Raw genomic sequence first — 26214 nt, forward strand, 5'->3', positions numbered from 1 at the left:
AGTGTGTACCATCCAGAGGATGCACTGCAGCTACTCGCCAAGGCTTCTTCGACAGCACCTCCCAAACCCGCGACCTCTACTACCTAGAAGGACAAGAGCAGCAGGCACATGGGAACAACACCACCTGCACGTTCCCCTCCAAGTCACACACCATCCCGACTTGGAAATATATCGCCGTTCCTTCATTGTCGCTGGGTCAAAATCCTGGAACTCCCTTCCTAACAGCACTGTGGGAGAACCTTCACCACACGGGCTGCAGCGGTTCAAGAACGCGGCTCACCACCACCTTCTCAAGGGCAATTAGGGATGGGCAATAAATGCTGGCCTCGCCAGCGACGCCCACATCCCATGAATGAATAATAAAAAAATTGTTTTTAGGCTTTGTTTCTTCAGTTCAGTTTCAGGTCATGGCTGTTGGTATATTAAATTTTAAGTTATTGTTTACAAGATATGGGCAACACCAATAAGGCAGTATTCATTGCCCATCCCTTACGTTCAGAATGTACGTGGCACAGTATGATAACGATGAGCCTTACAAAGTGCTTTGTAGATGGCTAAGAGTCCCTTTATCTTTTGCTATCACTCATCTTCTCCCAGTTGCCTGAGAGGATAGCCAGAAAACTTGTTCCCAGGCCTTTGTTGATATCATTCTTGTGTTGGTCACTAGGAGGTGTGAGAAAACATTGTTGGGGGACTCTCCCACTGAGCCTTCTTTTGCTTGGTGCTTCCCCACAGCAATGTGAGCTGAAACTAAGAACTCAGCAAAGCGGATGATTCAAAGCTGCATCTGTGCACCAGCTGGTGTAATTCTCTCTCTCTTAAAAACTGGATAATTCCTGGAATGTCACTGTTTTTTCTAATTGTGGAAATACAAATGAACAGGGTCACTGATTTATGGTGGTAGTCAAATTCCGTTTTTACTACACGAGATTCTGGGATTGTTACTCTTGTTGTGGGATCATGTTCAGTCCATTTTCCACAAAAACTGTAAATCTGAGGCTTTGCAGATGAGGAATCTGATACTGACCTGTCAGTAATGTTTTTTTTTGTCATCTCAGTAAAAAGGAGAGAGCTCTTTCAGGGCTGCATTCTGATTCTTTCAACCAGCCAGTAAGTAGCTGATTGGAGAAGTCTCTCTGGTAAACTCAGCAATGTGATGTTGCACATGCTTATTATACATCAGTAGCTGAGAATTGTCGTGGATAACAGCCACTGACTCAAATAAACTCTCACCGTAGATCATGTCTCACGTTCAGCAAGAGGGGCTATATGGGATAAAACGGATTTACTTATCACATTTCATTTCACAGTTTTATTAATTAGCTAATAAAAAGGACTTGTGTTACTTGGAGAACAGTGTGATTGACAGCTCAGCTGTGTAATTGTTGCATCCTAGTTGTCTTTTTTTCTCCATGCCTCTCTTGAAGGTGCTGTACACTTCCATGGGCACCAGTATCTCGCCCAGATGGCCATTGTTGGCATGGTATCTGAACTGAGCCCAACCCACATCTGATGTCCACACATGCAATTTGCAGCATAGGATCCTGAATATTGAAAAGGAGCAGGAACCCAGCTAATTTCCTCCTTCCCTAGCTCAGGGTCACCAAGCCCATTTGTAGCACCCTTCCCTCACCCCAGCTTTATTGATGATCATTTGGGCTAGTTTCATTCCAATTTAACAGGGCACAGATTACTCTCATCAATTTACCAGAATAAGGAACCTGACCAGAAGATTTTCTTTGTCGTGGAATCATAACTTTGTATAAAGAACATGTTTACAATTCTACTCCAAATAGTGAACAGAATAAATCTCTTGGCCTCTCTTCCCCCATCCCCTCTCCCCAGGGCAGGGAAGCCAACTGGTGTCTCATGATTCACATGTGCTCATCTATTGTCTACAGTTAATTGTTTAAGAGCTGCGTGTGTTGGGCAGGCCCCCTTGCTGAATATGGTGGTGTATTCAGGTTCAAATAAGATGAATCAAAAAACCACAAACATATGAACAGATAATCTAGTTTATCTCATGGGTCTTCGAATGCTTTGTTTAGCTGCCCTGCCCGTACACTCAGTCCTGATGTAGAATAACAAAGGTCACAATCAGCCTATATGTTTTGAATTCATTGTAATATATTAACTCTTTACTGGTACTGTATCAACTGTGTCACAATATATACGTGAACAGAGGGATCCTGAACTCCCAAGTTTCCCTTTACTAAAAAAAAGCTATTCTTTGTTTCATGGTGAAGGTATTTTTTAGGAAATAGACTTTATGCAATTCTTCAAAAACCAAAAATGCTGCAAACGCTCAGCAGCTCAGGCAGCATCTGTGGAGAGAACAGGAGAGTTTACATTTCGGGTGTGGTCTCCTTGTCAATAACATTTCCACACCCAAAATGTCAACTCCTCTGTATAGAAGCTGTCTGAGCTGTTGAGTGTTTCCAGCATTTTCTGTTATTTTCCAGGTTTCCAGCATCTGCAGATTTTTTTCCTCCTTGTTTATACAGCTCTTCCCATATCTTCCCATATCAAGTTTTTTTTTCCACACCGCCTGAGGAAGGGGAAAGCCCCCGAAAGCTTGTGGGATTAAAAATAAAATCGTTGGACTATAACTTGGTGTTGTAAAATTGTTTACATATCAAGTTGAATTAAGTAGATTTTTTTTTCAACGTTTGGGTTAATTGCAATATTTTTCCCCAATCTTCCTGACTTCAACAATGTCCCATGAACTGCTCGTAATTTGGAGCAAGTTAAACTAATAAATGGGTTTTTTAATTTGATTCTGTTCTTGGGAGAGGAATTCATTTTTTTTACAATATTTAGTCTACAGTTATAAACTTTAATGTTCAATAATGAGGTTGGTGTTCTGTTCTGGTTTCCAGGCTATGATCGCGAACATCCAAAGTTTTCCAATCTGCCGTTAGATATTGTCAGCTGTGTTTTTCCTTCAATCTTCTTTGCCTTATTTTAGTCTGCTCTTTTTCTCTATCTCCCTCATTGTCATTTACATAAATGTCCTGAAGGTACAATGCTGTCTGTGACAAAAGATTATTTATGTCAACCAGAAGCTCTAAACTGGTTGAGAATGGCTGTGGAAAATGCTGTACATTGAGCTCAGTTGTGATAAAAGCAGCTCGTCCACTCTTCAGTTTAAGAGAAGGAGCAAGAATGAGAGAAGGAATGTGGGGGGGAATTATGAGAGAAGAATTGTGTGACATTGATGGAATGAGAGAATACAAACAGATTTCAAGTAAATATTTGGAAACAAAGCATAGCAAAAAAGAAAATTCTTGCATGGTATACTTGTAGTTACAGTGAGAATATCAGTGAACCCTGAAGTACACTATAATTAAAACCTGTGGCTCTTGGTCGGTACATTTTAATTTTAATTTTCCAGTTCAGGCATTGAAAGGTTGCCTCCCTGCACCCTGCACCAGCCATGCCCAAACTCTAGCAGATTAAATTGGACAATTATACAACAAGCCTATTTGCTGCTGCAGATTGTCTGAGAAAGGTGAGAAATTCATTTTAAAAAAAATCATGGACCAGCTTTAAATCGCAACAGTTTGGCTCTTTCGATTGTTTTTTTCCCCTTCCAATCTTGCCCTTCCCTCCAGGTGCTGACTCATACTGGAGTACAGCTCCATGGTTACCAGAAGCCCTCTGGCACCTCACACAGACAGCCATTCTTCACGTGTGAGCCTTGACACTGATCGTTTGGCAGGCTGCCTAACTGTGGGAATGCCCTACAGCAAATCCACAAACACACTTTCCAGCAGGCTCTTTGAATAGCGATCAGGCGCAACAGTCATAATTGATTTTTCCCCATAACACTCCCTTGCCCCCTCCCCAGTCCAGGGATGCTGAAGCTAATTGGAGCATCAGTGCTACTTACTGTGTGAGGTCGGCTTTTTTTTCCAAAAAATATACTTTATTCATAAAATTTGTAGCAAAACATACAATCCAGTTGTCATATCACATTCCAAACGTACACAATACAGATTATTCAATTTGCAGGTTACATCAAGTACAGTTCAATGAACACATTGTACATAATTACAGTTCATGACACTCTGGGTTGTCATGATGTGGAGATGCCGGTGATGGACTGGGGTTGACAATTGTAAACAATTTTACAACACCAAGTTATAGTCCAACAAGTTTATTTTAAATTCCACAAGCTTTCGGAGGCTTCCTCCTTCGTCAGGTGAACGGTGTAGAACCGTTCACCGTTCACCTGACGAAGGAGGAAGCCTCCGAAAGCTTGTGGAATTTAAAATAAACTCTGGGTTGTATCATTGCATTACACTCAATACAGATTATTGATTACAGATTCATTACAGGTACATTACAGATACATTACAACAATTTGAATTTTACATTTTCCCCGGGGGGGGGGGGGGGTTTCCCTGATTGCAGCCCCTCGGTATACAATGGCAGGAAGGCTCTAAATGGTTGCCTTTCCCCACAGAGCCTTTGCGGCGGCCGCACCCAGCTTCAGTGCGTCCCTGAGCACGAAGTCCTGGACCTTGGAATGTGCCAGTCTGCAACACTCGGTCGAGGACAGCTCTGTGCACTGGAAGACCAGCAAGTTTTGGGCAGACCAAAGGGCGTCTTTCACCGAGTTGATGGTCTTCCAGCAGCAGTTGATGTCTGTCTCGGTGTGCATCCCCGGGAATAGCCCGTAGAGCACAGAGTTCTGTGTTACGGAACTGCTTGGGACGAACCTGGACAGATATCACTGCATCTCTCTCCATACCTTCTTTGCAAAGGCGCATTCCAGAAGGAGATGGGTGATGGTTTCGTCTGCACCGCAGCCTCCTCGGGGACAGTGTGCGGTGACGCTGAGAGTCCGGGAGTGCATGAAGGATCTGACAGGAAGGGCCCTTCTCACCACCAGCCAAGCTATGTCATGGTGCTTGTTTGAACGTTCTGGCGATGAGGCGTTCTGCCAAATGACATTGACAGTCTGCTCGGGGAACCAACTGACAGGATCCATCGTCTCCTTTTCCCGCAGGGTCTCGAGGTCGTGTGAGATCGGCTAACTCAGCACAGACCAGGATTCAAACCTGTGATCTTCCTAGTCTGTTTGGCTCAATTCCAGGACACATGATGCACATGCCCATTGATTCATTAGGGGGTCTGACAATTGCCTGTACAAGATTTGTGTATGTAAACCCCCAGATCTGTCTTGTACCTGCATTCCCTTTAAAATTTTACCATTTAGTTTTTATTGTCTCTCATTCTTCCTCCCAAAATGCATCACTTCACACTTCTCTGCATTAAATTTCATCTGCCATGTGTCTGCCCACTTCACCAGTCTATCTATGTCAAAATTAATTGTGGATTCTGAGGAAAGTATGTTCATCGTGATGTGTACATTCCTGCAGTCAATCCTCCCAGAACAAAATGGCTCAAACCCAGACCTATTCCACAGCATGTTTGTTTTAATCTGTTTTGAGTGTGCTTAAGTGGAGGAAGTTCCCTGACTACCTCTGACCTGGGAAGTGTTTGTTTCACAGCTGAATGGTTAAATACGCACCGCATGTTTTGAAGCTTTTCTAGTTTGTTACCAACTGAACATCATAACAAATGTTACATGGTGTCAGAATTGGATGTAACTCACTCTGAATCTACCAGAATGTTTTAACAGGAGATATAGCAGAAACAAAAAGAACATTTGAAGTCAGGAAAGTTGCTTCTTATTGCGCCATATGCTTTTCAGCTAACTACTCTAAACTTGCTTAGATGCTGTTTTTGTTGTACTGTATCTTGCCTAGTAAAATGGTTTTTAACGGATAACCCCCAAAAATTCAATATGTTGTGAATCACTACTTGAATGAGAGAAAACAAATGTGATGTTTACATTTTTGAGGTAGGTTTTTTATATTACTTGTTGACTAGGTTACAATTTGGCTTTTCCCCAATACTTGCTCTCATGTGCATGGTTAGATGGTAGTTTCCATAAGCCTTATGAACTGAAATGTCTGTCCTAGTCACTGCTATGTACAGGGTAGCCCAGGTTTAACAATTAACCTCTAGTTGCAGTAACCCTATTTATTGGGGATACCCACCATATTCTCCTGTCACTTCTGAAGGCAGAAATAACCTGGCATGAGACCAAAGCGTTTAGGCTAAAGCTACTTGATCAATTGTAAGTACAGTTAAAATAATATACAGAAGCAAAAAGCCACAGCAAGATATTGAAACTGCACAAAAATCACACTTTGACAATATATGAACTTTTTTTTATAAAAAAGAAAAGACACAGTGCGAAACCGTTGTTCTTTTCAGTAACATTTGAGTACCAATCTGATGATTATATGAAAGATAAGATCCCACAGAGCCTCTATTCGTCCCCTCATATTTAGCGGCATGGTGAAGCAAGGAAATGAAGACCCCCAAAAGAATCTCCAGATTTTAAAAGCATCTTTGCCTTTGATGAAAAAGCAGACCCTTTGAAGAGTGTCCTTAGAAAACACACATCACAACAAACCATGCGTTAATGATCCAGAAAATGAGTACCATCTCAGGGATCTTTACACTTTCCCAGTATAATGGTTCCCAACACCCAATAAAAGCAAAGATCACACTTGCGGCAGTCATCACCAAGAGGAACTCACATAGAATAGCAATGCAGAGGACACAAACAATGGACCATATTTTGCGTAGCCTGATATGCTTTGAAACAACAAAGGAAAGTAATATAAGGAGAATATTTCCCATGGACATATCACCTGCAGTGCTCCATTTTGAATCTCCGTGACGGACAACAGTTTTCATTTTAACTCAAAAACATATAAATTAAAGACAAATTTTCTCATTTGTCACAATATCACTATTTGGCATTTATGAAGCTAGCCTCACATACATGATAAACATGTCACTCCCAATCCTGTCCAGTATCTCTGTTTCCACATTGCAGTTGTGGGTGAAGATAACATAATGTGAGGAAATCTATAATAAACATGATCGTTAAGAGAAGCCTTACTTTTTTGTCTATTAATGTTTTCAGTATCTTCTTTTTGTTACAGTTCCTCAAGTATATTGGCATTTTTTTCTCGAGTCCTCTTCTTTAAAGTTGTATCCCAAATACCTCCTCTCTGTGATCAAAGTTTCTTAAGGCCACGTGTGGATAATATTTCTTCCTTCAGGATCTACAGAAGAATTAGACAATGCGAATTCTGTTAACTGTGCCCTCTGTGAGTGTGCCGTTGGTGTGTTGAATCATCCCACACCATGAATGATTGCAGAGGACAACATTATGCATTAGTCCTGGTGGCTATGTGACCTTGTGCCAGTGCACTCCAACAAGATGCCACCTCCACTGTCTATGTGCCCTCTGGCAGATTGGCAGATGCACAATGCGGTGCTGCCATGCTGTGTTAGATATAACAGGTTGCACAACATCGCCAAACTTTTTTTTCCGAGTGCTCTTATGTTACCTGCCCCCTGCAAAGGCTAAATAGACCAGGAAGACCCCAGGTTCGATCCCCAGCCTGTGCTGAATTAGCTGGCTTCAGCTGGGGAAGCAGGTGCGATGTTATCCTGGCCTCAGAACCCCTGGGGCCAAGGTTTCCACTCCTGATTGCTTTTCAGTGATCTTTGCCAGAAAGTGCAGATGTGTGGATGTCAGGTGGCCCCACGCTCATGGACCAACTGCACCGTGTAGCCAGGTCTGCCCTACGACAGCAGATGAAAGCTTCACGATGACTCTGCAGCCCGCTGTCTCAATTTGTAAGACCATTGTGTTAACTAAAGCAACTCACCATCGAGCAACTTCTCTGCTCTCAGTCACCATGCTGATTACGTGACCCCCTGTGTTCTCCCCATGAGCAGGCAGGAGACATTGGGCTACATTGTCATAGATGAGGTACAGCTTTGCCATATTATGTTGTTACATCAAGTACCCCCTGATGAATCGATAATGCACCCTTGGTATAAAATAATCCTGTGAGCATGGACATGTTAATTGATTAGTTGCTGATATCAACAACAGTCATTTCTAGGCTAAGATTTGTTTTAAAAGCACTATGTTAAAAATGATAATGTGATTCCTTATCACAGTGAGTTACTGATCTCAGCCTTGCTGTTGTGGGGAGATGGTGTGTAGAAGACGAGCCCCACACCCTTAGTGGCCAGTTGCAGAGTAGCATGGGTGGGAAGTATGTGAGCAGGTTGTCTCCCTGTTCTCGGTTGTTAGCATGCGACTTTGGGAAATGAGAGTGCAGGAAAGGACAGAAAAGGCAAAATACTTTTTTTGACATCGTCATAACTGTTTCTATGCAGTGTGACAACAAATCTACCATTTCACAGGAGAGTAAACTGGCTGGGGTAGATATTGACTTTGTGCGATCGTGTAAAATGGGTGATTAGTGAGTCTGTGTGAGATGTGAAATGGGCTGCTGACTCACTATCACCCATTTTACACTATCACACAAAGTCAAGATCTACCGACATTATCTTTGATGTGGAGATGCCGGTGATGGACTGGGGTTGACAAATGTAAGGAATCTTACAACACCAGGTTATAGTCCAACGGTTTTATTTGAAAATCACAAACTTTCAGAGGCTTTCTCCTTCACCCTCACCTGACGAAGGAGAAAGCCTCCGAAAGCTTGTGATTTTCAAATAAAACCGTTGGACTATAACCTGACATTATCTTTATCTACATCCATCTAATCTATTTTATCTATCTTTATCTATCTATATCAAATCTATCAAGCCATTGTTGAGCATGGCAGGATTATAGCCCTCATAGCCAACCTAACTTGCATGGGGACAGGAACCGAAGCAAGCTCATGAATATTCACTTATATGCTGAGCTTTGAAAATCTGAACAGATGAAAGTTTTTATTTTTTTGGAAGTGGGCTTGTTTCTTACCTCAAATGTTTTGGTCCTTGCACCTGAAAATGAAGCTACATGGACTGGGCATGTAGCACCAGCCTGCAGGGTACTTGGTCATTGTAGCCATTTTGCATAGCTATATGTGCTCTAGATTCCTGCCTCCTGCACCAGTGCATGTGAGGGGGGGAGGGGACAACTACAACTAGGGCACTATACCACTTTGTACTTGCCCAGGTTAAGTAGCATTTACATTTAAATGCACAAGTAAAAATCAATCCCATTCTCTCCCCATCATACCTTTCCCAATATGAATGAGTCGGTTTTCAGAAAAATCTGAGGTGGCATGTTTTAAATTATCTGCACCTCAAATGTTCTGTCCTGGTCCAATTTTTTTTTAACAGAATACCAGCAGCGAGTGACTCCCCGCAGAAAAGTGCACAAGTATGGATGTTGGGCAAAGACGGGACCAGGTTCAACTGTGATGCCCACGTGGTATTTAGCCAGCCAACATTCACCACCCAGACTTACACATAAAGGAGACCACTTGAATGAGGTATTGCAGGGCTGCAAACTTCTATGGAACCACTCCCAGCATGAATCAGCATCATTAAGAGAAGAGAGGGTGGGGGGGAAAGAGAAGAAAATTAGTGAACAAAATTTTATAAGCAGTTTTTTTTCCCATGCAGTTACTGATTATTGTATGGCCACTAGATGGAATACAAATGCTGTAATGTGTTAATGTGCTTTCTCACAGGATTCCTATACAGTTGGAACCCATCAAACCTGTAATGCTGCTTTTATATTAGTGTTTTAATTTGGATTGCGGGAAACTGCGCTACGCCAGTGAGGTCCAGGCCAGGGCAGCAACCTAGACTCCTGAAGAATTCTTTTTGGAAATGTTGTAGATTGCCATGGTAATTAGGTGCCCTCCTGCTGCCCCTGTGATCCTGGCGCAACCACTGGGATTGCAACCTGCAGATTTTCAGCCCCAGTATGTCTAGCATGCATTTCCTGTCTGTCACACTTTGAGTTATACTTCAAAAAGTATAAAGAAACAAAGCAACTCTGCAAGAACACAAACTACTGAGGCCAGGATGTCTGCAGTCTCTTAATTGACCTCTGGATGAACCCAATGTTTACTTAACAGCAGTTAGGCTTTGTAGCTTTAAAGGAATACACACCTACACTTTACATATTATAAAACTGCACAGGAGATTTGCTAGTATTATCAATAACTAAATAAATAGAAGATCAAGCTGCAAACATTACATCAGCAGTAATAATGGCAGCTTCCTCTTGCACTCTGGCTGTTCCATGCAATGATCTGCTTCCAAAACCCCCCAGAAAAACACAGTAAAATATCATAACCACAAAATATATCACTACCATGTGGTAAAGGCAATCTATTACAAATAGTTAGTTACAGTGAATTACACCTGACTAACCAGTAGAGACTAACCCTTATGAAAGGGAAATCGTGTTTGACAAATTTATTAGAGTTTTTTGAAGATCTAACTATCAGGGTAGATGAAGATGAACCAATGGATGTAGTATATTTGGATTTTCAAAAGGCATTCGATAAGGTGCCACATAAGATAAGGGATCATGGAGTTGGAGGTAATATATTAGCATAGATAAAGGATTGGTTAAAGGACAGAAAACAGAGAGTAGGGACAAACGGGTCATTCTCAGGTTGGTAGGCTGTAACTAGTGGGGTGCCGCAAGGATCAGTGCTTGGGCCTCAGCTATTTACAATCTATATTAATGACTTAGATGAAGGGACCGAGTGTAATGTATCCACGCTTGCTGATGATACAAAGCTGGGTGGGAAAGCAAGCTGTGAGGAGGACACAGTCTGCAAAGGGATATAGACAGGTTAAGTGAGTGGGCAAGAAGGTGGCAGATGGAGTATAATGCGGGGAAATGTGAGGTTGAAGAATAGGCATAATAGAAAAACAGAATATTTTTTAAATGGTGAGAAACTATTAAATGTTGGTGTTCAGAGAGATTTGGGTGTCCTCGTACAAGAAATACAGAAAGTTAGCATGCAGGTACAGCAAGCAATTAGGAAGGCAAATGGCATGTTGGCCTTTATTACAAGAGGGTTGGAGTACAAGAGTAAGGAAGTCTTACTAAAATTGTGCAGGGCTTTAGTGGGACCTCACCTGGAGTACTGTGTACAGTTTTGGTCTCCTTATCGAAGGAAGGATATACTTGCCTTAGAGGTGATGCAACAAAGGCTCACTAGATTAATTCTGGGATGAGAGGAGAGGTTGAGTAGAATGGGCCTATACTCTCTGGAGTTTAGAAGAATGAGAGGTGATCTCATTGAAACATACAAGATTCTGAGGGGGCTTGATAGGGTAGACTCTGAGAGGGCTTGACAGGGTAGATGCTGAGAGGTTGTTTCCCCTGGCTGGAGAGTCTGGAACTAGGGGGCACAGTCTCAGGATAAGGGGTTGGTCATTTAAGACTGAGATGAGGAGGAATTTCTTCACTCACAGGGTTGTGAATCTTTGGAACTCTATACCACAGAGGGCTGTGGATGCTGAGTCGTTGAATATATTCAAGGCTAAGATAGATAGATTTTTGGACTCTAGGGGAATCAAGGGATATGGGGATCAGGCGGGAAAGTGGAGTTGAGGTTAAAGATCAGCCATGATCATATTGAATGACGGAGCAGGCTCGAGGGGCCTCAACTAGGTGATTGGCAGACACCTCCTTTATCCAGTTAGTTGTGGTAAGGAAGCACTGTTGAATGTTCTGCCTGCTTAGCAGCTCATGTCTGCTTTAAGACAGGTTCCTGATCCTCTGTACACCAGACAGTCTAAATTCTGTGTCTTGATCCATAATCCAGCAACTTTGGGAGGGGTATCTACCAGGGTGGAACTATCCATGGTCACTTGCTTATCCAGTGTCAGTGCCGATATCATATTCCTGGAGGCCCAGTGACAGGGCAAGCACAGATCAAGAAGTGACTTGAGGTCGGAATTTTCCATGTGACAAATCAAGTGAGACTATGAACCCACGACCTCCTGCCTCAGAGGTGAGAGTGCTACCACTGAGCCACGGCTGACACTGGCAATCAACCATGGGACTTTCTTGCCTGTATGGATCAGCTGCATGCTGTTGTCACCAAGTGAGCCAGCTTTTATTTTGCTAAACAAAAAGCAAAATAACTACAAAAGCTGGAAATCTGAAATAAAAACATTCAGCAAGTCAATCAGCAACTGTGGAGAGAACAGACAAGTTAAGGATTCAGATATGCAAAAGGTCTAACACCTGTTTCAAGCGTGGGCACTGCACAAAAATGTTTTTCCTTTTCCAATATAGCACTTTCGTGACGGAAATTAATGCATGCTTCCTGTCTGCCATATTGCGGGATTAGTAGGCCAAAAAATGGGCACTGCACGGCCAAATTTATAGGCCAATGTGTTTCTCCACGGGGAGGGAAACCATGAGCGTGAATTATCTTGAGCTGTTCTCTCGCACCTCCTCGTCCACTGGCTGAAGGATGGTACTAGTAAAACAGTTGTTTTCTATCAAATAAGTGTCAGCCTTGGATCAGTGCTGACACTTTTGCCTTTGAATCAAAAGGTTGTGAATTCAAACCCCACTCCAGGGACTTGAGCACATGATCTAGGCTGACATTCCAGTGTACTACCGAGGGACTGCTGCATTGTCGGAGGTGCTGTCTTTTAGGTGAGACATTAAACCAAGGCCCTGTCTGTCTGTTCAGATGGCTGTTAAAGATACCACTTGAAGAACAGCAAGGAAGTTCTCTGTATTCTGGCCAATATTTATTCCTCAACCAAAAGTGCCAAAAACAGATTAACCAGTCATTTGTCTCATATGCTGTTTGTGGGCCTTTGCTCTGTGCAAATTTGGCTGATGTGTCTGCCTCTAAAATAATAGTGACTGCCCCAAAAGTAGTTCATTGATTGGGGAATGCTTTCAGATGTCCAGAAAGGTGCTGTATAAATGCAAATTTGGCTGTTAAAAAGTATATATTTTTTCAGTTTCTTGAAATGATTTTATGTGAATGTTGGTTGTTAACAAGATTGAATAAATTAAAGAAGAAGATAGCTTGATAACCAAATACCATTACAGATAGGCACTTGTCCATACAGCACCTCCAAATCAGCATTCAAAATAGCTGTCGTTTTGGAAAATGTTGGGAATCCCTTCATTCATGTTAGTCCAGTGCATCTGGGCTGATTGAAATTAAGGTTTACAGTAAAGCCCTATAAACAAAGGCTTTTCCTAAAATGCAGCCTAATTCCCTTTCAGTAGGGAGATGCGCTTTAGCAAGGGAACTGACTGCTGCCTGGATTGCTTTGCCTCTCTCCTCAGACGACATACTTCCAGATGACCTGACAAAATTACTATCGTCGTGCACAAAAAATTCTGGGTTTTGTGCACCTAAACCTTAATCTCTGGTATTTGCCATTTGTGGCAGAGTGAAGTAACAAAAGAAAGTTAATGATTGCCTTTATTAATCAGAAGCCACACTTTCCAACACTGCCAGTGCTAGTTTATTAGGGAGCAAATCTTTTAATAAAGATTACACCATTTTTATTATAGGCTGGGGTTCCACGTGATGTGGAAAACTGCATTGATTGACTTGAACAAGATGAGGTTACATGCAATTGACGAATTCATTGAATATTACCATTTTTGCTGCAGTTTAAGCCATGGGGTTGTGCATTTGCAACGCATGTGGGTGTTTTTTTTTATTTGGGGTTAGGGTGTGTTCATGTGCAGTAAACCAATAAACCCAAAATAAGTGTCAAATTATAATTTAATTATATCGGTCCAGGATGCACTCCAGCCCCTGCGACATGTGGGTGTTGATGTGAGAGGTCGGTTCCTCGTGTTTACCAATTTAATCATTGAAATTAATTCCTAGAAATATCAACTCGACCGTGGTACTGCTTCAGTGCAAACTCCCAGCTGGTCGCGGGTTAGTGTCAAGTCAGGATCTGCTGGGTCTAATCTGAAGTTAGTGTAGCTCCATATTGCTCTGATAGTGGGTGTACTAAAAGATACTGATCCCGTTCAAACCATAAAGATAGCGCTAGTCATGGGAATGGCCCGTTGCCACGCATGCGCAGGCTGTTGAAGCGATCGAGAAATTCGAGCAGAACGGTGAGGTAAGATGGGGGGAGAATTACGTTAAAGATTTCAAACAGGCGTGTTTGCATAAAACTTGGACGGCTTTTTTATTAAATGTGAATGTCCTTGTCATCGGCTTATGCCGAGTTGCTTTAATGGGAATTGAGTCCTTCTTAGTCGCATCTCATCGAGCGGAGTAAACGTTTCATCGGGGCAAAAAACATCAAACGAGAGTTTAAAATACACAGAGCCCGATGGGTTTTGGTCGTTTCCTGAGGGGAAGTTATGTTGCATCTCGGTTTGTATGAATTTTAAAATCAAAATAAATGTCACGCTGGACCGGTTTGGGCGTTCTTCCACCAACCTCCTCCGATCCGAAAAAAATCGGACTGGGATTTGATGGCGAAGCTTCAAACTAAGCCAATGGGTTAACATAATTCTTCCCCCCCCCCCCAATTACCACGTGTTTCTGATCGGAATGTAAGTGAGGATGTGACTGAAAATGATTTAAAATGTCAGGTTCCCAGAGCCCGATTAACAATTTTTGGGCCCCAGAGTACCGAGAACATTCGGAGCCCCCCCCCCCCCAATCCATTAAAACACAAACATGTAGTCAAATGCATGAAGCAATAAGTCCTTAAAATTAATACAGATTATTTATGAAAAATGTCATGGAGTGGGAAAGAAGAGTACCAACTGTGGTTTGAATTCTCGACGAGGACTTTTTTTTTCCCCCGCCCCCCAAAAAAGCACAAGCTGTGTATTCACTTAAGGACAATTTTTTTTAAAAAACAAGACTTGCATTTATATAGTGTCTTTCATGACCTTAGGCGCCCCAATGCACTTTACAGCCAATAAAGTACTTTTTGAAGTGTAGTTACTGTTGCATTGTAGGAAACGCAGCAGCCAATTTGCACTTAACATAGTCCTACAAACAGCAATGTGATAATGAGTAGATAATCTGTTTTCGTGATGTTGGTTGAGGGATAAATATTGGCCAGGACACCCCTGCTCTTCGAAATAGTGTCAAGTGTACTCAAAGGATACCTAGGACACGCTATCTGACTGGAAACTGTATTTTCAAAATGTCTGGATTGTTTCATCCGAAGAAAAACATTTCTGTCGTGTGGGGAGAAAAATTCAAAGTTTAATCCAACTGCACTCAAAAAGAATGTTTTATGTATGGAGCAATGAGATTTTTCAATGTGAAAGGTGCTATGTCAATACAAGTGTGTTTCCTTCTTTGGGGAATGTTTTTCTTCAATCATTAAAGCTTATATTATTTGTTTAAGTTGTGTTTAAAAATAGGTGGTTCTTTAAAATAATTATTTTAATCAGCAGAGGATGCAGTGATTTTGAGTAAGGGAAGGAGGGGAATTGGAGGAGAGTCATTCATGTGCCAGCTTTCATTCCTGGCAGCATGACAGGAGTCCATGCACCTGCTGTCTTGGATCCTAACATTGGGCCAAATGAACGAAGATTTTTTAAAAAAGGGAGATGTGCCCAAATTCAATCATACAAATAAACAAATTCCATCTCTCCCTCTTCATGATTCCATGCATTGCTTAAATTACATCTTTTGAGTCTATGTAGTGTTCAAATAGTCTCTTGGAACTCTGTATCAAGGCTCTTGCATGAATAATGACTTCTTTTCAACCTCAAGATGCCTCCTGGGCTGGCCGCTCCTTATTGAGTGCATCTCCTTTGCAATTCTATTCATTGCCATTCTTTGCCTGTTTTGAGGAGGACCTGCTGAGGGAGTATGAAGAGCTAGGAGCTATATTAAAAGGCAGGACCTTGAGCGTAACAATCTTGGGATTATTACTTGAGCTATGTGCAAATTTGCATAGGGACAAACAAATTAGGAAAGTAAATGTGGCTGAAGGAGTGGTGTGAGAAAGAAGGGTTCCATTTCATGGGACACTGGCACCAGTGGCAGGAAGGAGCAAGTGCAAATAGTGTAAAAATAAGAAGGGATGAGAGCAAAGTCCAGATCATTAATAGTGTTACCTGTAATATAAATCAGGTTTAGGAAATAACTGGAAAAATTAGTTTTTCTCCTGACAACAGGAGTAATGTAAAACAAAAGGAGTGTGATGAATTAAAATATGAGAACATCAGGACAAAAGGGCAGGGTTGGGTCTCCTAATCCTTGCTATCCCTATACACCTGAATTCCCACGTGTTTAAATCCCTATATAAGGTGCTATATTAAAATAAAGTTGTTATTCCTGTTGGGTGATGGATTGCCTCGCATGTGGAGTTGTACCCCAGCAAGGCATCAGTGTATTCATTGGGGAAGGAGAGGGGGAGAAGAATTGGTAACTAAAAATAAGTGGATAGAGGCTTGTCTCCCATGTTTATTGATGTTTTGATAAGCTGAATAAGTCCCTATGTGAATTTGAGTCTGTCAGACACTCGGGGGTGATTTTAAACCCCAAGAACGGGTGGGTTGGGGACGGGTGGGAGTTGAAAATAGTTGTTTTTTGGGTCGTGACCGCAACCCGGCTTTATTTCCGGGTTTAATGTTGGCTCGGAAAAGTACAGGCTTCCCACTGGGAATGCAAAGTCTGAAAATTTTGCAGTTGCAACCCAAAAAAACAACTATTTTCAACTCCCACCTGTTCTTGGGTTTAAAATCATCCCCTCGGGCTTGATGACAATATAGAGTAATTGAGATTTATCATGTGATGGGTATATTTTTAGGATATTTTGCACTTCAGGAAGATCTGTCCTGTTGCTGTGTGTCAGTGCACTAACATACTGCACTCCTACCTACTAGGCACATACTGCTTGTTGACTGTGTTCAAAATGTTGGGGTTCATGTATTTTGCAGAGCTGTTTAACAGTGTTTAATTCGAAGGGAAGCCCACAAATCAAATTGTTTAAACAGCTTGATGACATGACCTCTGGTAGCCTCTTGCTGCAAGGCGTCTGAGTTGGGTATACTGTGTACTGTAATGGATAGCCCACATGCTGCTCCGTGTGTGATTTAACGCTGATGATATTTAGATTTAACACAGGCTGTTGTCTTTACTAAGCAACGCACTCCCTCAGCTAAAGGAACAGAAAACACTCAAGATTCTTGTAAAGCTCCTAAGGACTGTTTACTGTTTTTGCCACCAAATCAAGGTGAGGGATGTCAGTGCTAGGAACTCACATTTTGGCATCCGGTGTCACCTCCCTCGTTAAAGAGCAGTTAAACTCTGGCCGCACCTTGTGTTTACTTAACAGTAATTAGACTTTGTGACTGTAAATGAAGTGTAGCTTCACCTTAGCTGCAGAATAATACATCATGGATTATATGCCTGCCCATAGAAAATAGCATATCATCTGACTCACCTTGAGCAATGCCATGGGAGATTCACTAAAATACATAATGGCGGCTCAGTGGCATTAGATGGTTATTCCCATGACAGAAGTGGGGGGGGGGGGTAGATTTTCAACTTGCCGCCTGGGCGTTAAACTGGTGTTGCTGCAGATCAGTTGTCCATTATAGAAACTGCCCATTAAATTCAATGGGAATGAAAATCAGGCAGTTTCTATAACGGGCGGCCTATCCACAGCCCGGGCAGAAAGTTGAACAATTAGTGTTGTATTGATTTTAAAAAGTAGAAGAGTATATTCCCTTGTTAATTTGCCCTGAATACATGTTAGGGGTTTGCATTTCAGTGAGTACTACGCTCTTCAAGCTGCAAATTCTCTGTGCTCGAGCATGTACACAATTTCTACCCACATTCTACATCACATAGTCGGCATTGAGCGTTCCCAGGCTGGCTATAGCATTTTTCTGTGGGGGTGGGGGGAATGTATGGTGGTTCAAAAATAAAACGTGAACTATTTTTTCTGAACTCTTAATACAATTACTGACTGATTCATCGTGTTTGTTTGAGTGGATTGTTTGTTTTAGTTTTGATGCAACTAATTATTTCTTTGGATTCTTAGGCTTGGAGCTTGGTTTTTTGGGGGAAGATTAGGCTGTGAGGGAGCTGGAGTCTGTTCTTGTATTGAAACTAGCAGGAGTGCAAGTGCAAATGTAAATGTGACGCTTTGCAGGGTATAAAAGTATTTTTGCTAATTGATAACAGTGTGAGTTGATGTGACCCAAATTGCACATCATTGTCTTTTCTTTATATCCTGTGGTAAAACTATTGAGTGAAATTTCAAAAAAAGAACAGTTGAATTTGCTGACCCCACCAACTTAACCATGCCAGGTGATCTCTCCCAAGTATTCATTATTCTCCAGTTGTTATGAATGTTCTATTTTTGATACATGTTGCAGATTGAATACAGCAATTTCTGGCTTCCAGCCTGAAATTCCTCCCTCTAATGCTGTTTAAACTGCTTGGGAGATCGGGTTATCGTCCACTAGTTTGCTCTCCTAGCTGGGGGTGGATAGTTACAATGGAGACAGATTGAAAAGTGAGGAAAATGCAGAATAATTAAAACCTGACCTGAAACTGACTTCTTTTTCTTTCTACCCAGGTACTGTGATGTCATTCCTTAGGTGTACACGGTCTGCTCTGGGCATCTGGCGGATACAAAGCAGGTATTGGTCATCCATCCTTTAACCTCTTGAGTAGAGCAACTCTAATTCATTTGGTAACTCTTAAAAATGATTCCGGTTAATAAGGCCCCTTTTCCACACACTCTACTGAGAAAGGACACAGTGTAGCCAAAAACGATAAGCTTTTGGATGTGACTGTCAGCCATTGTCTAAAAGTATCCCATCAGCTTGAGGCTGTGGCCCTGAGGTTAATCCTATATTGGATGCATCTCAAGGACTTCTGATTGTAAATTGAAATGAGTTATTTTAGCCCTGCTTTATTGATTGATAACCATATTTGGACTATTATGTGATCCAGGTCTTTTTAAAATGCAGCAAAGAATGGATAATGTGATTGGAACAGGTTATTTAACAATAATTGTGATTATCAGACAGGAGGATACAAGTACAAAATTTAAAAAGCTTTGAGTGAGACATGAAATTAGGATCAAGATCAGATTGTTGTATTTGTTGATTACCAGCATGATATTTCTGGGGTGTGTACAGAAGTTTTTTTTAATTCTGCCATGATAACATTGTCTTTCTTTGAGTGGTTGATAATTATCTTTAGGACTGCTTTTATTTGCTAAGAACATAAATGATCTGGACTTGCCAATTGAGGGAACCATATTGAAGTTTGCTTATGTCACCAAATTAGGGTGGGTCATGGAAAATTGTAATAAGGTTTGTAAAGATTGCAGATAGGTGGCAGATACAGTTCATTATAGGAAAATGTAAAATATATTTTGAAGTAAGAAAAGGAACCTTTTTAAATGATAGATTTTAAATGGAGCTGAGGGATGTCAGTGTACAGATACATGGGTCATTAAAGGTGGCAACACAAGTAGATATGGCCAAAAAAGGCAAACTGAATCTGGTTTTGTGTGTGGAGGTATATAATACAAAAGCAATGAGGGGGTATTGAACTTGTACAAGACCTTAGTTAGGCCACAGTTGGAATATTTTGTACAGTTTTGGACTCCCCATTGCAGGAAGAATATGAAAGTAATGGAAAAGGTGCAACAGATTCTCGAGGATATTACCACAGATAGGGAGATATGAGAAGTTGAGGCTTTTTTTTCATGGTGACCTGATAGAGGTCTTCAATATTGTGAAGAGTTGTGATTGTGCAGATAGTTTTAGATTGTTTCCATTGGTCAGTGACACAAAATTAAGGTAATGACAAAAATAATGTTTGAAGAGGCGGTTAGAAAATATTTCTTTGCACAGGGGATGATTAGGATGTATAATTCTATGCCACAAACTACTGTGCAGAGTCCTTAAGTACTTTTCAAGAAACTATTAATTCCCTTTTTTAAAAGACTATTCAAGGTATAAGAGAGCAAGCAGGAGAGTGGGATTAGACTAATTGGCTCATGGAGAAAAACACCGCTGCAGTCTTGGTGGGCTGAGTGGCCTGGTTCTATGACAGAAAAAAGTTTGGAAACTTCTGCACTGAAAAGGAGATCAAATGCTCACTCTAGACAACTCTAATTTGGATGGCCAAACCCTGCAATCCAATTGTACCATCTAGTGCATGTTTCACAGTTCAAGTGAACATGGTACAAAAACATTCATGCATTCATTGCAATCCAAGTGCTGCTGTAATGGTGTGGATCCTCAGTGAGCAACCCTGTACCGAACATGTGATGTAGGTATCAGGGCCACCTCTGTTGTAATGCAGGAACCTGCTATTATTACAGATGCTGCAGAATTGAGAGTGTGAAAAGCAGCTAAAAGTCCACATCCATTGAAGAAATAAAAGACCAGAATTGAAGCTGCAATGGCAATGTAATAACAGCAGGGAGTCTGTTGCAAGGAACAGATAGCTGCAAACAAATTACTTCAGGATGGTCTAGTTGACAGTGAGACGTCATTTTAAGTAGCTCTTCTAAAGTCAAAGGGCAAGTCAAGATTTAGTGATTTTAAATGTTGACTGAACTCTCCATTATAGTAACCTAGATATTGCCTCTTGTATGTTATGTAATCCTGAATATCATTGTTATTGCTGTTCTGCTGGGGCTTGTTGTGCTTGGCTCCGCATTCAGGTGAGCTGTGATGTGGATGAAAGAACAATAAAGCTGATAACTTAAAAGCAAATTTCACCGCAATAAATGACAGTTATGCACAATTATACACCCTCTGCTAAAGGGAGAACTATAAAATGGGTAAGTGGCGTTCACTGGATTTTTGTTTCATTTCTGGGAATGATTTCGCCAGTTGAATACATTCTTTGGTGTGTTTGTAGTAAAGGCATTGTGTGGTTGTACTGTTTTGACCTTGATATGTATAAGGGCTGGCTCAGAGCTTAGCTCGGATTACACATACCTTGCAACTTGGAGCTCAACTTATCCATTGCTCTATATAATGGTGAATAGTATGAATGAAGGCCCATGGGAGTTAACCAATGAATGGTCTGACTAATTAGATGCATAAATTAAAATTTTGGATGATCTGCATAATCTTTGTATAACCATCTTGATTCACATTGTATGTCTTTATCAGGATTCAGGGGCATCTGTATCTTGTATGAGTACAAATAAAGCACCTCTTAATTGTCAATTTGTCCAGGGCTCTATAGTGAACTCCTGAGACTGCCTGCAGGTAGCTTAATTTGAACTCCTGGTCCATTGTGTGGTACGTGCTTGAAGTTGCACAGAAGATTTGTTTTTAAATCCATTTTTTTTGTGAATTATGTGGCTCAGTGGATAAATGCACCGTGTGATGTAGTACTCAGCCATATAGACCAGGAAGGTCCCTGGTTCAATCCTAGGTCAATGCTGAGTTAGCTGACCTTTGCCTTAACTCTGGGAGATTAGAACCAGAGAGGAAAGACAGTTGGAAAATATGCGCATGGACACTGAGGACAGGATTGCTCTCTGCACAGACTGGATATCAAAGCTAGGGTCTTCCTGGCCTGCATGGCTGAGTAGCACATTGTGCATTGAGTGTCTCTGAGCTCTGTCAGCTGTGTTGTAAAGCTCCAGGGGTCCATGGCTGTTTGTTCTCTTTGTGCTGTGACTTGAAATTGCTCCCTGTTCTGTCTGTACAAAACTTGCTGTTCCATTTTTTTTTTGTGCAGCTTTGGTTTCATTTCTTTTTTCTACATTATAACAGTGACTACACTTCAAAAGTACTTCATTGGCTGTAAAGCGCTTTGGGATGTCCTGAGGTCGTGAAAGGCGCTATCTAAATGCAAGTTCCTTCCTGATCAATGAGCCGTATTCTGTTGTATTCTAATGTTCGAGGCTGTCTTGTTAACCATTGTGTGCTGGGAAAACATAATGACACCTGTCTGCTAATTTTTGATTCTCATTCCATTTAATTTGGTCAACGATTAGGGCAATAGGGGATGTCCCTATATGAAGAGTCACTTTTTTATGGGTTTTTGCATTGTGCTTAGAAATGTTCTTCTCACTACTGTGTATAGTGGTTTGTCATTTTAAAGACAGTTACACGAAGAGTCAAGAACAAAAGTGCCATTTGGCTCATCAAAGCTCATTCCTCTAGTATCTTAGCCTTGTCATTGTTGAGTTCCAGTGGTTTTAGTGGCAGGAAGCCATTCTGTTTGGTTGACTATGGTTAATCCATGCTGGGTGTTTGGTGCTGGATAAACCTTTTACCCATCAGTGAGTTCAGTTGACTCCTGCAGATGTACAGATTATCACAAGATACTTCATTAATGGTGATGGATGAAGCTATAGGAGCTGATTGATATGGGGTAGTGTAGTGGTTATGTTACTGGACTAGCAATCCAGAAGCCTAGACTAATAAACCGGAGAATGTAAGTTCAAATTCCACCATAGCAGTTAAGAATTTGAATTCAGTTGGAAATAAAAAGCTGGTATCAGTAAAAGTGACCATGAAGCTATTGGATTGTCATAAAAGCCCAAAGTTCACTCTGTCCTTTTAGAGAAGGAAAACCTGCTGTCCTTACCCAGTCTGGTCTGTGACTCCAGTCCCACACCAATGTGGTTGACTCTGAAGTTGTAGCAAACTGGTACAAATGCAGTGGTTTAAGAAGGCATACAAACACTTTCTCAGGGTGACTAGGGATGGGCAATAAAAGCCACCCACATCCTGGGAATAAAAGTAATACACAGCCCTAGATGGTCAGAATCTGAACATGTGAACCCCCTATTTACTTCAGCTAATGCAATGCAAGTATAAACGCTGAGCTCTGCTTAGTAGAAACTACACGTTTAAGATTTAGGGAGGAAATTAAAAGCAACAACTTGCATTTACATAGCATTTATATTGTGGGCCTGTCCAAGACTGGATGTTGGACAAGCAGTTTGACAGCCAGGAGACAGTGGAGAGGTAGAAATGGGTGTTGTCAGTGTACATGTGGAAGCTGATTCTTTGTCTGTATTATGTCACCAAAGGGCAGCATGTAGATGAGGAAGCGGAGGGGGCCAAGTACAGAACCTTGGGGGACTGTGGAGTTAACAGCAACCATCTGCATTTATATAGCACCTTTTTAACGTCGTAAAGTGTCCCAAGGCGCTTCACAGGAACGTTATCAAACAAAATTTGATCTGAAACATTGGGAGTGATTTTAAACCCCAAGAACAGGCGGGTGGGAGTTGAAAATAGTTTTCTTTGGGTCGCAACAGTAAAATGTTCGGACTTTACATTCCCTGTACTTTTACACGCCAACGTTAAACCCGGAAATAAAGCCGGGTTGCGGTCGCGACCCAAAAAACAACTATTTTCAACTCTCACCCGACCCCCCCAACCCACCCGTTCTTGGGGTTTAAAATCACCCCCATTAACTCTGTTTCTCTCTCCACAGATGCTGCCTGACCTGAGTATTTCCAGCATTTTCTGTGTTTATTTCAGATTTCCAGCATCTGCAATATTTTTTTGCTTTTGAGATATTAGGACAGGTGGCCAAAAGCTCGGTCAAAGAGGTAGGTTTTAAGGAGTGTCTTAAAGGAGGAGAGAGAGGCAGAGATGTTTAGGGAGAGAATTCCAGAGCTTGGGGCCTAGGCAGCTGTGGGGGTGGGAAGAGAAGCCATCGCTGGAGATGCTCTGATTGTGCTCAAATAACTAGAAGTGGAATCAAGAGAGCTGTCTCACTGAGCTGGGCAACGAAGGAGAAGTGGTGGAGGAGGATGCTGTGGTTGACCATGTCAAAGGCTGCAGAGAGGACGAGGAGGGATAATGCACCATGATCACAGTCACCGAAACACTTGTGAATACACTTGCTTTCCATTCGAGATTGATTGATGTTCCCTGGAGGAGTGGGTTTTTTTTTTATTCGTTCATGGGATGTGGGCGTCGCTGGCAAGGCCGGCATTTATTGCCCATCCCTAATTGCCCTTGAGAAGGTGATGGTGAGCCGCCTTCTTGAACCGCTGCAGTCCGTGTGGTGACTGTTCTCCCACAGTGCTGTTAGTTTTGGATGTTTTATACCCAACACCATGTGTAGGAACACCATTGCCTCAAGATGCAGCAGTTCAAGGAGTAGGCCCACCACCACCTCGGGGCAGCTAGGGATAAATGCGGCCTTGTCCGCATCACTCGCATCCTGAGAGCAAAAAAAAAGGATCCATTTGGCCGTAAAATGAGAGATGATTGATAGTCAAAAGCTTCCAGTGTCCGAGAACAATTTGAAAAGTTCATCAGAGTATCATCCCCTTGCCCCCCTCCCAAGACTGATGAACTGTCATAACGTTGTCCTATATAACAAGTTCTGATAAAAGTATTACATTATTTGGGCTATTTTAATGGAATGAGCAGTTTAATTAGACAGTAGAGTGTTTAATGTGGATTTGGCCCATATGCAGTCTTTGGCACAAGACTAAGACATGCGCAAAGCTAGTGTGTAGTTTGCACTTTCTCCTAACATTTTTAATTGGTGTTCACAGCAAAAAGACCATGTCCATAAACAGACCAAGTCTCCTATGAACCGAAATTAGCATACCATAGAACTAACGATTACTCTTTTACCATCAGATTACACACAGATCACACAGGCTGCCCACAGATTTTTTTCCTGTCTACTCCAAAAGGCAGTGAATACCACACTGCTGAACTTCTATATTCAGGCTAAAACAAATAGACCAATTTATAGGGAAGATAATTAGCAGCAGAATACAAGTAACTAGCAGTACAAAACTTGACTTGCACAACACTTAAAATGTTGCAAATACAATAGAGTTCACAATCTTTGCCCTTTTCAATAACTGCCAACTGAATCTCTGATAAAATGTTTAGTGGGTGATGTCTCTCTGGAGCTCCTCTTTGACCACCTCATGGGAAATAGCAATGTGAAGAAGGGAAATGAAGATCCCAGGGCTGCTGCCATGTAATATTTTTAAGATTTCGTCGATATCCAAGCAGATACATTTGAAGATCAAATGTAAATCCCGGGGTGGGGGGCACTGAGAAACCAACAGCGAGTGGGGGAAAAAAATCAGTGTCACTGCTTTTTTGTTGCCATTTTTGGAGCGGCATACAGCGGTGCCTTTAAGGGCTACTGGGTTAGGCCACTCTACGTCCTGGGCAGAGCACACACTCCACTCGTTGGTACTTGAAAATTGTGTTGGGATCCTACAACCAGTGTCGGACCTTTTTTTTAAAAACTATTTTAATCAGGCTGTTTCAGATGGGAGTGCTGTGAGTCAGGCAAGCCTTGGACAGCCAGTGAGCGGTAGGTCCTTTTCTTTATTTAAAAAAAATGTCATCTGCCTACTGCCCTGTTTTCAGCGTGAATGGGGTGGTAGGCAAATGAAAATCGCCCCCATAGTTTGAACAATTGTGAGCAACTTCCTTTTTTATTTATCACTATATATTGATCAGGAAATTCTTGAGCCTAACAGTATGACAGAGCTCAATTTAACATTGTTATTGCACCTGTTAACCTAGATACTTCAGTGACCTGGCCAGTCTATGGCTTCCTCACTAATGCTTGCCATTCAGCATGACAAATGGTGTGGAGGCAGGAGCCTGCAGTTAGATTAAGCAGGTTCCAAAGACTGGATCCAGGTCATAGGGGGTGGGAGGAACCTATTGTGGTGAGAATTTGTTACTCAGGGTGTGTGCTCTTAATTTTTTTTTTGCTTCCTTTTTAGAGTGCGGATAGAGACCTCTTCAGCACTCCCACAAGCCTGCTCAGTATGCGCTTTAGTACGATGGAAGAATACGGCTGCCAACCGTGCCAGAGGTGTGGACTACCGGTTCTCTAACGCACGATGGAGACACGTGGTTGTGGGGCTTCTGGCGGGTACAAGTGCTGTCCTAGCTTATGGCTTATACAGACAGCAGGTATGAAGAAATAGCTGTCGCTCCCTTACTAACATTTTTATAACTGTTGTGTTTCATTAACCTACACTTTTTAAAAAAAAACGATGTACTGTATTCCCTGATAGAGACTGGGTGGACCATCTGGTCATAGGTCTCTGCTACTGCCTCCTCACCACCACCCCCCACCCCCAGCAAAAAACTCAATTTTCTCCTGAAAATGCTGACCTGATGGGGTACATTTCTATGAGCATGGCAATTATCTAGTACCTTACCTAAGTGGCCATTATTCATGTATGAGTCTTGAAGATGAGTGCCAATGGGGGTGGTGATGATGGCTGATTCGGCACTCGCCCAACATCCACAAACATGCACTTTAGCAGTTGGTCACTGGACAGCAGTCAGGAATGGGAACTCTGGCTGACTTTTTCCTTCTTCCCATCCTAACCCAGCTGCTGAGA

General features: G+C 41.9%; 1 protein-coding gene across 4 annotated transcripts in view; it reads left to right on the forward strand.

Moving 5' to 3' along the window:
• Positions 1 to 26214, forward strand: part of suox (sulfite oxidase) — a 33208-nt gene that overhangs the window by 1991 nt on the left and 5003 nt on the right. The window contains exons 1-3 of one of the 4 annotated variants that reach the window (XM_067976588.1): positions 13808 to 13998; positions 18445 to 18508; positions 25585 to 25777. In XM_067976588.1, coding sequence (XP_067832689.1) covers positions 18453 to 18508; positions 25585 to 25777 — 249 coding nt within the window. In that variant the 5' untranslated portion in view covers positions 13808 to 13998; positions 18445 to 18452. Of the gene's footprint in view, positions 1 to 13807; positions 13999 to 14223; positions 14259 to 18444; positions 18509 to 25584; positions 25778 to 26214 lie in introns of those variants that run through there. The other 3 variants (XM_067976590.1, XM_067976587.1, XM_067976589.1) reach the window with 3 other exon arrangements.

The sequence above is a fragment of the Heptranchias perlo genome, chromosome X (genome assembly GCF_035084215.1).
Source record: "Heptranchias perlo isolate sHepPer1 chromosome X, sHepPer1.hap1, whole genome shotgun sequence".
NCBI classification, from domain to species: domain Eukaryota; kingdom Metazoa; phylum Chordata; class Chondrichthyes; order Hexanchiformes; family Hexanchidae; genus Heptranchias; species Heptranchias perlo.